Genomic DNA, 17,132 nt, shown 5'->3' with positions numbered 1-17,132 from the left:
ATTGCTGATGATTTTTTCCTATGCCCCTATCTCCTTTCTCAGAAGGAGGTGTGCCTCCATTTTAACCTCCATTCTCCACTAAGAAAAACTGTATAGTCCATTAGTCATAGAGTACCACTTACTCTTTGATAGTAAATTGAATCAGACATCTACAATGAGTATTTTTGGCAAACATTTAATTAAAAGGAACAAGCAGAATTCTCTTGACCCAGGTCAAAGGATACCTTTAAAAGAAAGCAAGAAAGAACACAGATAGTGAAAAGAGGCACACACCTGGGTAAGCCTTTGCCTAGCTCTTGTTTTTTCTTGGTTACTTGCTGAATGACCTGTTCCCAGTTGACATTTCTCCGAGATGCATTTAGAATCTGTCGTAGGGTTGGTTTGAGTCCAGACTCCTTCTCTGTTTCACTCTTTCGATGACCACTAATATTGCGAATACGGCGAGCACTATTGAGGTTTGGCTCAGGAAGGTGTGCTCCAGTTTTGCTCTTCAAACTAATGTGCCGGGTTAGATCTCTCTGAAGTGAGGCAGGAAAGCCAAGCTTGCTTAGTTCAGGCAAGAGAGGACCAGAGGGCTGACTAATATCACTTTTTTGAAGCTCAGCATCCAAACTAGTACTCTCAAAGCCTTCTGTTTCATAAGATATGTGAGATTTAATAGGGTTGTCATCCTGTCTATCTTCTAGAGAGGTTTTCAAGTCTAGCAATAAGCCAGAGTGTGGACTAGCTGCAGATGCCATTTGTAACTCAGACTCATTCTGGTGAACTGTGGAATTACAAGGGGAGGTGGAAAATTTCCGAGGTATTTTCAAGATCTGTTCATCCTGTTCTTTCTCTTCAACAGTGTGAGTGCTGCAGGATAAAACTTCTGTAGTTGCACAACCCAGAGTTCCAATTTTTGTTCCATGCTTTTCTACATCAGATGTCTCTCCATCACTTTCATCTTCTAATGCATGCACTTGAAACTCAATCTTCAAAGATCCCTTTTCAGACTCTTCTACATTCCTACTTGCTTTTGCAAAGTTACTGGTCCTCTTAGAAGTGCTAAGAAGTGGATTTTGCAATGTCTCATGACACTCTGGCACTTCTTTGGTTTTTTGTAATGTTTCATTTAAATTATCATCAGGTTCTTTTTGAGTGCCAGATGTAGTTGTATTCCCTTTTAAAACATGAGGACATGAACTTCGCAATTTGGATATGTAAGGAGAACCTTGTCTATCTTCTAAAGTGGGTTTGTTCAAGGGATCTGAGTGTTCTCCAGGGGAAAAAGAATTTGCTTTGGTGTTTGAAGGATTCTTTGAATCTTGCTTTTGAGAAACTGATTTAGTGGCTGGAAGTGGAAGGAGTGGGGATTTCAATGAAGGAATCCTATTTGAATCATGCTTTTGTTCAGGTTTTTCTGCAATGGGGCAATCTCTTACCACCTCATAGGAAACAGTGCAGTCAGAAGTGGTTTTGTGATTAAGAGATCCAGTATGTATTTCTTTTTGTGTTTTTAGTATTGGGGAGATATTTGTTTCATCAGTTTGAGGTTCTTGTGTTCCTGTGGTAATCAAGCTAAAATCAAAGAGAGGTTTATCTATCATTTCTGACTTGTTACTGGTGACTTCTTTCAATCCTGACTGTAAATCCAGAGTCTTCTGGGAAGGATATGGAGTCCAGCGATGAGGCTTTTCCCTTGCTACACTGCCATTTTTTCCACTACTTTTGGAAGCTGCACTGTCTGCCTGCCTAGTGGTTTGGCTTTCTGGCTGCTCAAAATTGAAGTCAAGTAAGCTTTCTGAAGGAAATTTATCACTTGTAAATCCTTCTTCAGAAGGACTTCTGTATGTGGCAACTGTACCAATTTTTTCATTGTCTTGCCACTGCCATTTATATCTCTCTGGATTATATTTGCTTGACTTATTAGATTTCTTGTTCCACAGCATAGTCATGTCCTCCATTTGATAGTTAGAATTTCTGTTTCTGCCTGGTTGAAATTTGTCTCCAGGGCCATTGTAATTCCAACTATTTGTACTACGTACATTGGATTTCCAGTTTCCGTTACTGTTGTTCATATGCCAACTGGAAAAGCCACCTGTTCCTTCAGAATGCCAACTGGAATTCCTTCCTGTACTGTTATAATTCCAATCTACCATCCCACTATTTGAATGCCAACCACCTCCAGAATTACTGTGGTTGTGAAACCAGGTTGAGGAACTTCTTGCAACACCTTTATGCCACCCAGAACATCCTCTTGGTCCACCACTATTTCTCAAACAATGTGAAAAGCTATTTTTTCTATTGTTATTAAAGCCATCTTTCTCCCATTTCCAATCTCTCTGTGGAGGTACACGATGATGCCTCACTGGCTGGCTGTAACTCTCTCTGTCTTGGTAAGGGATTCGGTCTTCTCGTCTCCATTGAGGTTGCCTGTCATCAGAGTTTATTTCTTGGCTGCTATTGGAAGGCTCATCTTGTCTGGAAGAAAAATAGTTTTTTTGTTATGAATTTAAAGGAATTTTAATGCATTCTTTATAGGCAAAACCCACCAAACTTCCCTTCTGCCTCTTTTCCTCTATTATTTAGATTAAGTAGTAGAGCCCCTTTTTTTAATTTTTTTTTTATTTTTTAGTTTTAGGTGGACACAATACCTTTATTTTATTTTTATGTGGTGCTGAGGATCAAACCCAGTGTCTCACACGTGCCCGACCAGCTTTCTACCACTAAGCCACATCCCCAGCCCCCATTTTTATTTCTAATAGTGTTTGCTTTCACATCTTTAAATGGTATGGTTAACACCCTAAGATACCATCTCACTCCAGTTAGATTGGCAGCCATTATGAAGTCAAACAACAACAAGTGCTGGCGAGGATGTGGGGAAAAGGGTACACTTGTACATTGCTGGTGGGACTGCAAATTGGTGCAGCCAATTTGGAAAGCAGTATGGAGATTTCTTGGAAAGCTGGGAATGGAGCCACCATTTGACCCAGCTATTCCCCTTCTTGGTCTATTCCCTAAAGACCTAAAAAGAGCATGCTACAGGGACACTGCTACATCGATGTTCATAGCAGCACAATTCACAATAGCAAGACTGTGGAACCAACCTAGATGCCCTTCAATAGACGAATGGATAAAAAAAATGTGGCATTTATACACAATGGAGTATTACTCTGCATTAAAAAATGACAAAATCATAGAATTTACAGGGAAATGGATGGCATTAGAGCAGATTATGCTAAGTGAAGCTAGCCAATCCCTAAAAAACAAATGCCAAATGTCTTCTTTGATATAAGGAGAGTAACTAAGAACAGAGTAGGGACGAAGAGCATGAGAAGAAGATTAACATTAAACAGGGATGAGAGGTGGGAGGGAAAGGGAGAGAGAAGGGAAATTGCATGGAAATGGAAGGAGACCCTCAGGGTTATACAAAAGTACATACAAGAGGAAGTGAGGGGAAAGGGAAAAATAATACAAGGGGGACAAATGAATGACAGTAGAGGGGGCAGAGAGAGAAGAGGGGAGGGGAGGGGAGGGGAGGGGGGATAGTAGAGGATAGGAAAGGCAGCAGAACACAACAGACACTAGTATGGCAATATGTAAATCAATGGATGTGTAACTGATGTGATTCTGCAATCTGTATATGGGGTAAAAATGGGAGCTCATAACCCACTTGAATCAAAGTGTGAAATATGATATATCCAGAACTATGTAATGTTTTGAACAGCCAACAATAAAAAATTTAAAAATAAATAAATAAATAAATGGTATGGTTAAACTCAATAGTCTTCAGTTAATTAATATTACATAATATATTACTTCCCCCATCATCCCAGAAATATTACAAATCTGACATATTTACACTATCCTTCCTTGGTTCTATATTTATTGGCATATTCTAGGACTCTGTTCCTTTTAGTCTATTGTTGATACAATTTTATGTTAATTTATCTGTCCTTAATACATGATTTCTCCAATTACAGGTTCCTTCCAAAAAATCCAGTTTCTTAACCCATTTTTTTCTTAACCTATTTTTGTTTTGTTTTAATTTCATTTTTAATATATTTTTTCTTAGTTGTTGATGGACCTTTATTTTATTCCTTTATTTATATGCAGTGCTGAGGATCGAACCTAGTGCCTCACACATGATAGACAAGTACTCTACCACTAAGCCACAACTCTAGCCCCTTCTTAACCTATTTTTACGATCATATTTTGCATGGTTATCTTCATTAATAAACAGTTTATCAAGCACTTATACAATGACTGTGAATGATATAAGAAAACTTTAATATGCAGCTTCTGTTTATGATGGGCTCAGAACCTAGCCAAGGAATTAAAGTCCAACAGGAGTAAAATAGCACATACAAATAAGCAGTAACCACAATAAGTGCTATAAGGAGCTCCATGAGTTAGAGGATTTTACAAAGAAGTTACAGCTATTTGAACTATTCATGTTAAATAAGGAGGCCACAGAAATGTGAATAAGTTTAAGTAAACATCATAGCAATAATTACAAAACCATTTTCTTCTATAAACTGCCTATGGTGCATCTAGCACAAGCTAAGGAGTGCTAAGGACTTGAGATATTGAGTAATATTAGCCAAAATTTACTGAGTATCTACTAAGTATCAGGCATTTAATGCAATTCTTTTAATAGATTACCTATTTAATTTTCACAATCCTAAGGCAAGTATTCTTATTATTCCTATTTTTTAGATGAGCAACCTGAGGAGGAGACAGGTTAAGTGTTTTGCCAAAAAGTGGCAGAATAAAGATTTGAATCTTGGCAGTCTGAATCCAAGTTTATACTCCTAAGTCACTAGGCCTTGACAGACTGAAAATCCCAAAGCAAAGTTTCTGTGGTTAGGTTTCTTTCTCTAAACTTGACTTAAATCTTAAATTCAATACTTAGTTTAATTGGTCTGAAGAGCTTTCAATGTCTATAACATTTTGAACACAATTGTAATCCCCGTTTTTTCCCCAAGGAATTGAAAGTTAATATATCTAAAAAAATGCAAATACCATTTACATTATAAATTACAATATGGCTAACCAGAAGACCTGAAGTCTCCAAGTAACAAGTGATATTAAATACACTAGCAGGATTTTTCGTGTGTGTTATCATTAACTAATTTGTTTTTATCTTTCTAGGCAGCAGGCAACTTATAACATCCAATGGAACCACAGAGTCAGTTATACAAATGAGATCAGAAATGGGGGGAGAATTGGGGAATAAATCATACATGAAGAAGAATTCCTGGATCATCATGACCTGGCTAGACTGAGGGAATAATAGTATTCAGCTAAATCCACAGCCCCAAAAGAACAGAGTTAAATATCTCATGTGGGGGAGGGGGACCTCATGAAGAAACAGATGATTTTATAAATAGGTTACCACAGAGGCATATAAGAAAATTTGAAGAATTGTGCTATCAATGTCTAATCTACTGAAATGCTTCTTACCCTTTGACTTAACAATCATATATACAGATATGCTAACAATGGCACTGGTGTATAAGAATAAAACAGAAGTTAGTCTCCTAGAGGCTCCAATTCCCTTAAAACAGCAGAAAGAGTAAACTAAAACTGTACTAATAGTAATGAGAATGTCATTTGAAGGACTAAGCAACTGAATGACTCAAAGAACCATGTTGCTATTGACATTTTAAGGCTAAGAAAGTCTTATTTTAAGGACTGGTTCAAAAAATTCCTGATTATAGAGTTAAATGACATACTCCTTTTTTATATCCAAATATCTAACCAAAAAGGAGGTGAATGACTAGTATTCAAGATTCAAGATCAAAATTTTATTGTAGAATTTCAAATGTTTTTAATCATGTCTTTGGACCTGAAAAATTATTCCACTTTATAAATGGTGTTCTCTCATATCTGAAAATTTCTGTGCTGTTAATTAAACTCTTCAGAAAATAAAATCAATAAGGCAAAATCACAAATTCCTAACACCTCAATACATACATACAAGCATAAAATACCATACAAACTACCAAAGTGGTTTTACAAATATTTATCAAATGATACTCAAATGATACTGACACTCTCAAATTTAAAATATAAATTAACTTGATAAATATTTGTAAAACCACTTTGGTAGGCTTGGGGTTGTGGCTCAGAGGTAGAGCACTTGCGTGGGCATGCATGGGGCATTGGGTTCGATCCTCAGCACCACATAAAAATAAAATGAAAGTGTTGTGTGTCCACCTATAACTAAAAAATAAATATTAAAAAAAAAAAAAACCACTTTGGTAGCCACTGGGGATTCAAAGACAGAAATCAAATTTGGCAGAAGCACCATGTTAAATCATATCAGGTAAAAAATTTTTCCTAGATGTTATTTTGCCAATTAAAAATGCTATATATTCAAAGAAGCTCACACTCAATTAAGTTTTCCACTACAAAATTTGGACACCATTAAAACAGTTCTAAACATAGTTATCAATGTAGTAAAAACCTCAGAATGTAGCTAGAGCTAGAATACAATACTGAGTTTTGAATTTTTTAGAGCAGATAGCACAGTAGTTCAAGAAAGCATTTCATTTTCCTTTATTCATAAGACAGTAACCTCAAGTTACATTTTATAACTAAGTTTAAATGCTATAGGCTAAAAAGTATGTAAAATATATTCTCTACTATGTTCTATTACAGACAAGCTTTTTAAAAAAATAAAAAATCATCACTTACCGACTTTGTTCTTTCCTTTGTTTTATTAACTGAACGAGTTCCTTGTCAAAATAATCTTCCTCCTCTTCCTCTCCCTTCCCATCATCTTCTCTGTCCTGGGCATCCACATTATCTTTGTGCAACTGGCCAGAAATGTGCTTTGCATATGCAGAAAGACCCACTTCTGTGACCCCGCATACTCGGCACTCATGACTACTGTCCCTAGGGAAAGAGGGAGACGAGGGACATTCAATTCTCCCCACTGGCATGGCACACTCACCAGATCTGTTAAAGTTTCCTCTGAAAGAGACTGCACAAGTTGGTACAGTAAAAAATTAGTGCTAATCAATTTCAATGCTCCTTTCATCACTTTAATAAATTTGTTCATAAGTTACTTTTGAGATGAATTTTAAATTCTTTTCCAGCAATCAAGAGGCAATACACTTCAGATTAATGAGCTTTAGGAGGAGAAATCTTCTTGAATTGCTGTACTTAAAATCTTGGCCAGAGGAAACATGGTGAAAGGGGAGGCAGGGCAGGGGGCTCAGAGCAAACATAAGTTGCTCTGAAGCACACCCATGGTGCCAGCTGCACTCAGAAAGCTGGTGACAGCACTTCCATTTAATCTCCTGCTTTAGAGTCTTCTTCCAGTGAAAATTAAGGGGTGGAGAAAAGAGTAGGTGGTACAGCCAATCCCAACTGTGTAACTAAATCTGAACAGCTGGAGCTCTGTCTGGAATGTGAAGATTCCGGACCCTGAGAAAAATGATAGGAGTAGTCCCAGTGAACTTTTTTTGGTCTGGATGATACATGTGATCTACATTCTGCTTCAGGAGGGCTTTATTGTAAAGCGAATGAAAAGAATTTCAGTTGTAGGCAGTTAACAGCTGTTTTATTCTCAAGTTACAGAAAATGCTACTGTTTAGAGAAGAAGAAAATGAGAAAATTAGTTTAAACCAGACAGACAGAATTTATTCTTTTCTTTTACTTAAGGGTAAATTTCATACTTGGCCAGTTGTAAGAAGCTAAAGTCTTCAATCTTTTCCAGAGCTGTAAACTAAAAAAAAAAAATAAATATTAAAATTTAACTGCTTTTTAGCTTCTCAAAATTCCTTGATTGGATCAGCTGTCTCTGCAATAATTTCTAAGGACCTTCTGAACACCAAAGCCACTGGGCAGCAGTATCCATTCAATAATTCGAACTGGCATAATCCTGTATCATGTGATTTGGGTTTATACTAGTGGCATTTTTGCACTTCCTATGCCAATCTATTAAAAAAATACATCAACACAAAAAGATACAATGTCTTTGGCCAGGCAGAAACACACACAGGTGTGCCTCTGCTCCATCTTTTCTTATATATACTTAACAAGACAGGCAGAATTTATGTCAATTAGCCACAAAAGATGCTCAAAACCGTCTTTACTAAAGACAGTTTCTATTGGAGATCACCTGAATGTTCACTAAAGAACAAAAAACTAAAAACCAACTTATTGATATATAGTCAATGTTGCCAACCGTGACAAAGTATAAGCCCTTAAAAAATACCCAGTAAACTTAAAAAGAAAATACTGTGCAATGCAGGTGGGGATTTAGCTCAATGTTAGACAATTTGTATGGCATGCAAGAAAGTCCTGGGTTTGATCCCCAGCAGCGCCGCGCACACGCACATGCACACACACCCCAATAAAATTAACACACAACACTATTTCTAATTTTCTAAACATCATGGGAGAGAGAAAATCTACAAGTTCTCACCTTTTTTTGGACTTCGTAACTCAAAATGCTGATGTTTTACAGATTCATTTTAATGAACTCTGTCTAGGTTATCTCTAAAAATACTAATTCTAAATTATTCTATCAATGTTCTAATTCCTTCTAATCCCACAGGTACTTGTACATTATTTTCACCAAAAGTCTTCAACTGTACTTACTACATTTAAAGAATAGCAATCGTCAACTTTCCCCAGCTTACCAGGAATAGCATACTTTTCTCTGTAGAAACTACATTGATAAGGTTCATTCTAAGTGAACACTACTTGTAATACAAAACAAGCTGTTCTGCACAGCAAAACAAAAATGAGTTAAAAATCTTATCAGAATGAACAGTATCAGAAGAATCTGAACACCATATAACAAAATTAGTATACTTAATTTATATTATAATAGAAATTCAAATCAACTTAATTTTACACTAGAAAAGCTTTTTGTCTTTAAATTCTCTAAAACTGTGGAAAATGTATTAGTCCGCTTTTCTACCAAAGAACTTACAGAATACTAAACTGTATATTGTAGTAACAACAACATCACCCTATTGCTTATACTTTGACTTTTAGTATAATCCTTAAAAGATATTTAAATGAAATTGCATATTTTACTTTTATTTCTAAGATGCAGATAATTTTTCTCATGTCCGAACTATCAAAATCCCTCTTCAAAGATACAACAGGGCTGGGGTGAGCTCAGTGGTAGAGTACTTGCTTAGCGTGCATGAGGCTGTGGGTCCCTCCCCAGTACTGGGGGAATAAAAGAAAGAGAGAGAGAGAGATTTTTAAAAAGACAACTGGAGGGCTGGGATTGTAGCTCAGTGGTTGAGCGCTTGCCTCACATACGTGAGTCACTGGGTTCGATCCTCAGACCCACATTAAAAAAATAAACAAATAAAACAAAGATATTGGGCTGGGGATGTGGCTCAAGCGGTAGCGCGCTCGCCTGGCATGCGTGCGGCCCGGGTTCGATCCTCAGCACCACATACAAACAAAGATGTTGTGTCCGCCGAAAACTAAAAAATAAATATTTAAAAAAATAATAATAATAAGTATACATAATCATAAACCCACACACTGTGCAAACCCAAAGCGCATGTTGGATACTTGATATTCAAATACAGATTTTTTTTTTTTTTAAAGCGAGCGAGAGAATTTTTTTTAATATTTATTTTTCAGTTCTCGGCAGACACAACATCTTTCTTTGTATGTGGCGCTGAGGATCGAACCCGGGCCGCACGCATGCCAGGCGAGCGCGCTACCGCTTGAGCCACATCCCCAGCCCTCAAATACAGATTTTTGAAAACATGTTGCTTTCTTTGTTGAGCAAGAACATAACCACAGTTCTAAAGTTATTTGATAGACAAAATACATCAGTAACCTAGAACAGTACAGGCAAAAATACATCAATAACCTAGAACGGTGCAGGCAATAAGTGTGACATAAAAGCACTAAATAATTTATCAAAAATAGACATCTTTTTTTCTAATAAATAAAATCTAGCTTAAAAAAGAGAGATAAACTTTATAAGATACTTCAAGAAGATAATTCTCAATTATACAGAGAAGGAACAGGGTATGACAACTACATCTTCTAAAAAGCCAATATATCCAGAGGCAACCTTATAACCTCTGCTCTACACTCAACAGATATTCATGTTTCCCCACACCATGTTTGGGAAACCAAATGATTTTGTTTTTAAAGAATTTACCTTTATTTTTAAGTTATTTGATTTTTTTTTTTTTAAATATAGTACTGAGGATCAAACCCAGTGCCTCACCCATGCTAGGCAAGCACTCTACCACTGAGCTACAAACCCATCCCAGGAAACTACATTTTAAAAAGTTACTAGGGCTGAGGATGTGGCTCAAGCGGTGGCGTGCTTGCCCCACGTGCGCAGGGCGCTGGGTTCGATCCTCAGCACCACATGCAAATAAAATAAAGATGTTGTGTCCACCGAAAACTAAAAAAAAAAAAAATTAAAAAAAAGTTACTAGCAAATTAAATTATATGTTATTGATGCTATTTTTCAATTCTTTAATTAATAACCAGTTTAAATACTTTACGTAAGTACACAAAATAATTATGGGAAAAATGAACTACTTTCGCTTCTTAACTAATAAAAGGAGTAATTTTCCTTAGGGTGTTTAAAGATCTCAAATTACCTTCATCCTGTTACCACACAATTTCCTTTCATGTGTGAAAGGCTGCCTTAAGATGGTCTCTGCATAAGCTTTTCTTTATTAAGCTTGCTCTAACTACACCACAACAGCTGTTTGATAAATAAAGGTTTGAGCCTTTTTAACAGCATCTATCTGGACAAGTTACTTATAGACCACATATCTGAACAAATAGAGGGAGAAAATAGGGAAATACTCCAGATCCCTAATTGTGAACCAGAGGATCAGTTACTTACTTCTCATTCTCATTCAAGCTTATATTAAAAACTTTAAAAATATATATTTCACAATTCTTAACCAGATCAAACCCTGAAATTATAGATACAATTATAAATAGAAAGTCTAAATACCAGAAAGCCAGTAATAAACCACAAAATTCAGAGGCAATAATCACAAACTGAGGGTAACAGGAAAAAGGAATAATGCCGGAATAATACTTACCACATAGACTAGTGATAACTTTTCTTTCAGAAAATGTTCCAAGTCAGTAAATGCTTTTTGAAATAGTATGCCTTTTTAAAAAAATTTTAAGACAAGGTCTTACTAAGTTGCTGAGAGTGCTCACAAATATGTAATCCTCCTGCCTCAGTTGCCTGAGTCACTGAGATTACAGGTGTGCTTCACCATGCCTGGAGAGATTTTATGTCTTTTTTGATAGTCTTACCAGATGTTTTCTTTCTTTCCTTTTTTTCTTGTTACCTGTTGCCTTCTTCCTTATAATTTATTAAAGGCCAGGAAACCATTAAAACACGTGAGCATTGTATCTAACATATGAGTAAATTAGTACTAAAGTGCTCTTCTCTACATTAAAATGAATTAGGGTGGTAACAATGACATTTCTATTTGGTGGTTCAGATGCTTCAGTATTCTAATTATGTTCCGAGTAACTGAAAATGGTAGATAAAATCTCCATTGCACAGTGAATTTGCTTGGAGGGGAATGGAGGGGAGGAAAAAAATAAGTTTCAGAACAACACACAGATGGAATGTGGTCCGGCTACAAAACAAAATGTGTGTATAAAATATAAATCTACGTAAATACATAGAAAGAGGTCTGGATAGGAAATCTCCAAACCCTTGACTATCCTCTAAAACAGGAGTGGAATTTAAAGGGGAATGGGGCAGGAAGAGTTTTGCTTTTCGTGATTCTGTATTCATTGTGAACATGAATCTTATGTAACCAAAACTTGGTTTAAATTTTTGCCAGATGTGGTGATATGCCTTTGGAATCCCAGCTATTCTGGAGAAAGAGGCAGGGGGATCCCAAGTTTGAGATCAGCCTGGGCAACTAAGTGAAATCCTGTCTCAAGATAAAATAAAAAAGGCAGGTAGAAAGCTTGCCTAGCATTTGTGAGGTCCTGGTTCAATCCCCAGTACCACAAAATGAATGAATGAATGAATGAATGAACGAATAAATAAATAAATAAATAAATCGATTGTCTTTTAAAAGTCTTAAATGGCCGATTAGTGATCCCTGAATTAAATATGACGTTAGTCTTGGAATGCAATGGGTTTCTCTCCTATTAACTAGATTTACTGACCTTATTTGTTTTATTTGATTTTATAATATGTACATATGGAGCAGGTGGCAGGTAAGTAGTCTAGAATAAGGTAAACTCTAAAAGGAAGTCCACTGGAAATGGGTTCATAAATAATTAAAATAATCCACATAGAATAAAAATTTAACTGTTTTTCATAGATTTTTAATGCTAGTAAGTTAGAAATCACATATATTCAAGTTATGACAATGGCTCACCACACACTAACTCTTGAGTAAAATCCTCTTTATATTGCTGCTAAACCTAACCTTTGCATAGTATGAGACTAGGGACATGTAAAAATTCCATTAATCTTAAACAATATGACTTAACAAAAAAGTTAATACAATAATGTCAAATGATATAGGATGACATTCTTTTTTGGGAGGCTGGTGAGTGAGGTACTAGGGATTGAACTCAGGGGCACTCAACCTGAGCCACATCCCCAGCCCTATTTTGTATTGTATTTAGGGACAGGGTCTCACTGAGTTTAGTGCCTCGCTTTTGCTGAGGCCGGCTTTGAATTTACAATCTTCTGCCTCAGCCTCCCAAGCCACTGAAACTCCAGGTGTGTGCCACCATGCCTGGCTAGGATGGTATTCTGATCAAAACTTAACCATTATTCAGGGAATAAAATACATTTCATATTTCTTAGTTTCCCAATGATGCTGTTTATCCAGTCTCCAAACTTCAAATGCAAAACATTGAAGTCAAAAACAATAAAAAAGAAACCATAAATGGAAAAAAGACAGGCATATATACATACTTTTTTTTTTAAAAGCAGCTTATTATATTTTCTTCCCTTAAACATCTCAAGTTTCAAATCACAAAAGAACGTTCTCAAATACACTTAAGGCCTGTAATTTGATTTTGTTTATACTAATGAGATTCAGTGCAATTTAGTAGACTTTGAATTTCTCAAAGACTATTCTAGGAATACTAGAGGCTTATAGTATGCAATAATTCATAACATTGCTAAATATGAAATGTCCCAGCTGCAAGGCTGCTTTGTAGGAATGATATAGCTTACTAAAGAGAGAACTAGTTCATCCTAATTCATCTTTGTTATATTCTACCAGAGTTGCTGTGAATTTTACACATTTGAGATGCAAAAGATATCAGTTTATCCCTTTGCAGTTGTTTATGGAGGTGGGGTACTAGAGATTGAACCCAGGGACTCACACATACTAGGCAATCACTGAGCTACATCCCCAGTTCTTTTTTATTTTATTTTCAAGACTGGGTCTCACTAAATTACCCAAGCTGGCCTCAAACTTGCAATCCTCCTGTCTTAGCCTCCTAAGAAGCTAGAATTGCAGGGTTTATCCTTTTAGAATGCTAAAAATCTACTGTACTTGTTACTAATGCAAACAGATTGTTCTATGCCACAAGACAGCATTCATTAACAAAAGATTACTATCAAATAAACTGACTGGGGGGGGGGGGCTTGGAGTTGTGGCTCAGTGGTAGAGCCTTGAAAGTGTGAGGCACTGGGTTCGATCCTTGTACCACATAAAAACAAATAAAGGCATTGAGTCCATTCCATACACAACTGAAAAATAAATAAATACAAATAAATAAATAAATAAACGGACAGGCACCATTGGTACTCAGCCCCCCTCCCCCATATGCAAATTTATGGAAGAGAGCCATTCCCATACCTGCCCTTCAGGTTTTCAAGTTCCCTGTGATGCAACATGCTCCGCATGTGTTCGTCCATCTCCTTCAAAATCAAAAAAAGCAGATTAAACTAAGGGGGATTGTTTTGGGGGAGGGAGGAAAAAAGACAAAATTCTGTGTCCTATGTAATCAACAATTGGGGATTCAGCTTCCTGTGTCAATGTTTCTTTTGTGTGTGACTACTCTTCTCAGATCACAGTTCTTCAGCTGTGCTTTTTCAAATATTTTCCTTTTTTTTGGCACTGAGGATTACTGAACCCAAAGGCATTCTGCCATTGAGCTACACCCTCAGCACCTTTTACTTTGGCATTTAGAGACAAAGTCTCATTAAGTTGCTAAGGCTGGCCTCAAACTTGAATCCTCCTACTTCAGCTTGCCAAATTGTTGGGATTGTAAGTGTGTGCCACTGTGTCCAGCAATATATTTTAAGTAAAAGAAATTATTAGAAAAACATATTTAGATGGCTTTTTAAAATGATTAGAAAGTATTGCCTTCAAGAGGCAAAAAGACTTTTTTTTTAAATATTTATTTTTTAGTTGTAGTTGGACACAATACCTTTATTTTATTTATTTATTTTTTTATGTGGTGCTGAGGATCGAACCCACGGTCTTGCATGTGCGAGTAGAGCGCTCTGCCACTGAGCCACAACCCCAGCCCAGGAGGCAAAAGACTTTTAAGAATAAAATATGTAGGTTAATTCTATCCCGTTACAAAGAATTTACTAAAGTTTTGATTTTTGTTTTAATTCTTAAATCACTTAATATTCCAACTATTTGACTACTTTTGTCCACATTCTTTCTCTACTGAATATTTCAAGAGTAAGCTACAGTCTGATATGGTGGTGCGTGCCTGTAATCCCAGTGACTCTGGAGGCTGAAACAGGAACATCACAAGTTCAAGGCCAGCCTCAGCAACTCAGTGAGGCAACTAAACAACTTGGCAAGATTCTGTCTCAAAATACAAAATCACAAGGGCTACGGGATGTAACTTAGTGATAAAGTACCCCTGGGTTAAATCCCTAGTATTCCTGAAAGAGTAAGCTACAGCCAGGCTCCCAAGTTCAGAGCCAGTCTCAGTAGCTTAGTGAGGCCCTAAGTAGCTTAGCAAGACCCTGTCTCAAAATAGGAAAAAATAATAATAAAAAGGGTTGGGGATATGGCTCCATGGTTAAGTGAGACCAGGTTCAATCCTAGGTACCTTTCAAAAAAAAAAAAAAAAAAAAAGTACATAAAAGGTTAACAGGTTTATGGGACTGGGGCTGTGGCCTGGGTTCAATCCTCAGTACCACATAAAAAGAAAATAAAGGTGTTGTGTCCAACTACAACTAGAAAATAAGTATTAAAAAAAAAAAAAGTTAACAGGTTTACACATAGTTTGTCAGACCTGGAATATGAGTGTCAATAAACATTTGTTGAATGAATATAAATGGCTACATCAATTATAGATGGGAATTACAAATATAACAGTCTCTTCTCTATAGCAGATCAGGAAGTTTTTTAAAAAAATACTTTGAATACAATAATTCAATTACTGCTTTACTTCACTGCACACTCCTCCACTTCCCCAACTGATTTGGTTGGGTCTAATGAAAAGTTTGAACATTTACTATGTCCCCTCCCACTTCCCTTATCTCATCCTTAGAGGGAAGGAAATAAAATCTGTGAAAAAGTTGTCATTTAAAAACATGCACACCACACACAAAACACAAAGAGCTGTAAATGTCTATCCTTTTGTCACTTGAAAGTTTATATAGCCAGCATGTCATAATTAGAGAATAGCTATTTATATATACAAATAATAAAAGGCTACTACAATTTCTGAATATTACTGTTTATTATATTCTGTGATAAGTGCCCTAAACATTTTCTCATTTGAACAGCAAAATATTGCAGTTATAAACTTTCCAAGGACACAAGGATGCAGAGAAGTTAACTTCTTCATTTACCAGATTTTTATCAAGTGCTTATTATGTACCAAGTGGAGAGTGAGGGATTGAAGGGATAAATATGAAAAGATGGCCTCTCAGAGTTATAGATAACCAAGTAGTTAAACTGGAACTCCAACCCAGGCCGATCTGACACCAAGACAACATTTCAATGTTCCAAACACTGTGTTGGAATGAAAAACTCCAAGAATTTACAAAATCTTCAAGTCCCTATGCTTGCTGTTTTTCTTTAGATTCTTATCTATATTTTAAATTCCTTCAGTTAAATTTAAGTGGTTTTTCTAGCAACCAAGCCATTCCTGACCAAGACAATATTAAATGAAATGAGTTATTCTCTGATATAAAAACTAATTCTGTATTTATTACAAAAGTGTTATAATTAAAAACTAGTTGCAATGTGACTTTTGATTTTCTAGAACACTTCACTAATTTTTTCCAAATTTATATGCAAAATCCTCACCCATTCTGTTCCAAAAAATGAATACAAATAGTGAAGCAACCGAATATTCAAAATACCTGGACAAGACCCACAGGCTAGACTTAAGGTAAGAGCTCCAAATATATACTTTTTTGTATACCAGGCTTCTGTTTAGTTCCCTGCACATTAATCAGTGTTCTTTGTAAAGGACTGGGTATCATGGTTGAATACATTCGGGAAATGCTGAAATAAAAAACTAAATACAGCTGGGTGTGGTGGTGCACACTGGTAATCTCAGTGACTTGAAAGGCTGATGCAGGAGGAGCCCAAGTTCCAGGCCACTCTCAGCAACTTAGCCAGGCCCTAAGCAACTCAGCGACCCTATCTCAAAATTTAAAAAAAAAAGAAGGGGAGGGGTGGGGGGAAGGGGCGCTGGCTGGAATGTAGCTCAGTGGTAAAGTGCTCCTGGATTCCATCTCTAGTGCCAAAAAAATAATAACAAAAATAAATGAATAGATACATATTTTTAACTTAATAGCTTCTTGGTTTTTTATATAAGTTAATGGGCATGAGGATGCTCAGGGATTATATTATACAGCTTTTCCTTGCTCAAGTCACCCTAGAACCTTTTCTCCTCTAAAGTATATGTGGAGAAACCAGGATTACATTTGTTTGGGAAACTGGAGGAAAGCACTGTTTCAACACAAACTGTTCTTAGTCTATCTAAAAATAATTATTAGAGTCATCCCTTCCAACTAATCCATTGTTATTTTACACTATATTACTCACTAAAACCATACCATTCCCTTGTCTAACAACATAAAACTGGCTTTTCCTAAGACAAGAGGAGTAAGTAACTATAGTCCTTGATTTTTACTTCACTATGATCATGGCAAGTGTGAAGTGACAAGATAGGGCTGCTACTCCAAGAAAATCTAATACCAC

The 17,132-nt window shown here is 36.3% G+C and overlaps 1 protein-coding gene across 11 annotated transcripts in view; it reads right to left on the bottom strand.

Annotated features, from left to right (window-relative positions):
* Positions 1 to 17,132, bottom strand: part of Znf106 (zinc finger protein 106) — a 65,765-nt gene that overhangs the window by 29,093 nt on the left and 19,540 nt on the right. For 6 of the 11 annotated variants that reach the window (XM_048793132.1, XM_048793131.1, XM_048793134.1 and 3 more), the window contains exons 3-5: positions 13,806 to 13,867; positions 6,682 to 6,882; positions 274 to 2,460 (exon numbers count right to left, since the gene is read on the bottom strand). In XM_048793132.1, coding sequence (XP_048649089.1) covers positions 274 to 2,460; positions 6,682 to 6,882; positions 13,806 to 13,867 — 2,450 coding nt within the window. Of the gene's footprint in view, positions 1 to 273; positions 2,461 to 6,681; positions 6,883 to 11,048; positions 11,067 to 13,805; positions 13,868 to 17,132 lie in introns of those variants that run through there. The other 5 variants (XM_048793138.1, XM_048793139.1, XM_048793140.1 and 2 more) reach the window with 3 other exon arrangements.

Source organism: Marmota marmota, unplaced genomic scaffold (assembly GCF_001458135.2).
Source record: "Marmota marmota marmota unplaced genomic scaffold, marMar, whole genome shotgun sequence".
Lineage (NCBI taxonomy): Eukaryota > Metazoa > Chordata > Mammalia > Rodentia > Sciuridae > Marmota > Marmota marmota.
This window is presented reverse-complemented; position numbering and strand designations above follow the sequence as displayed.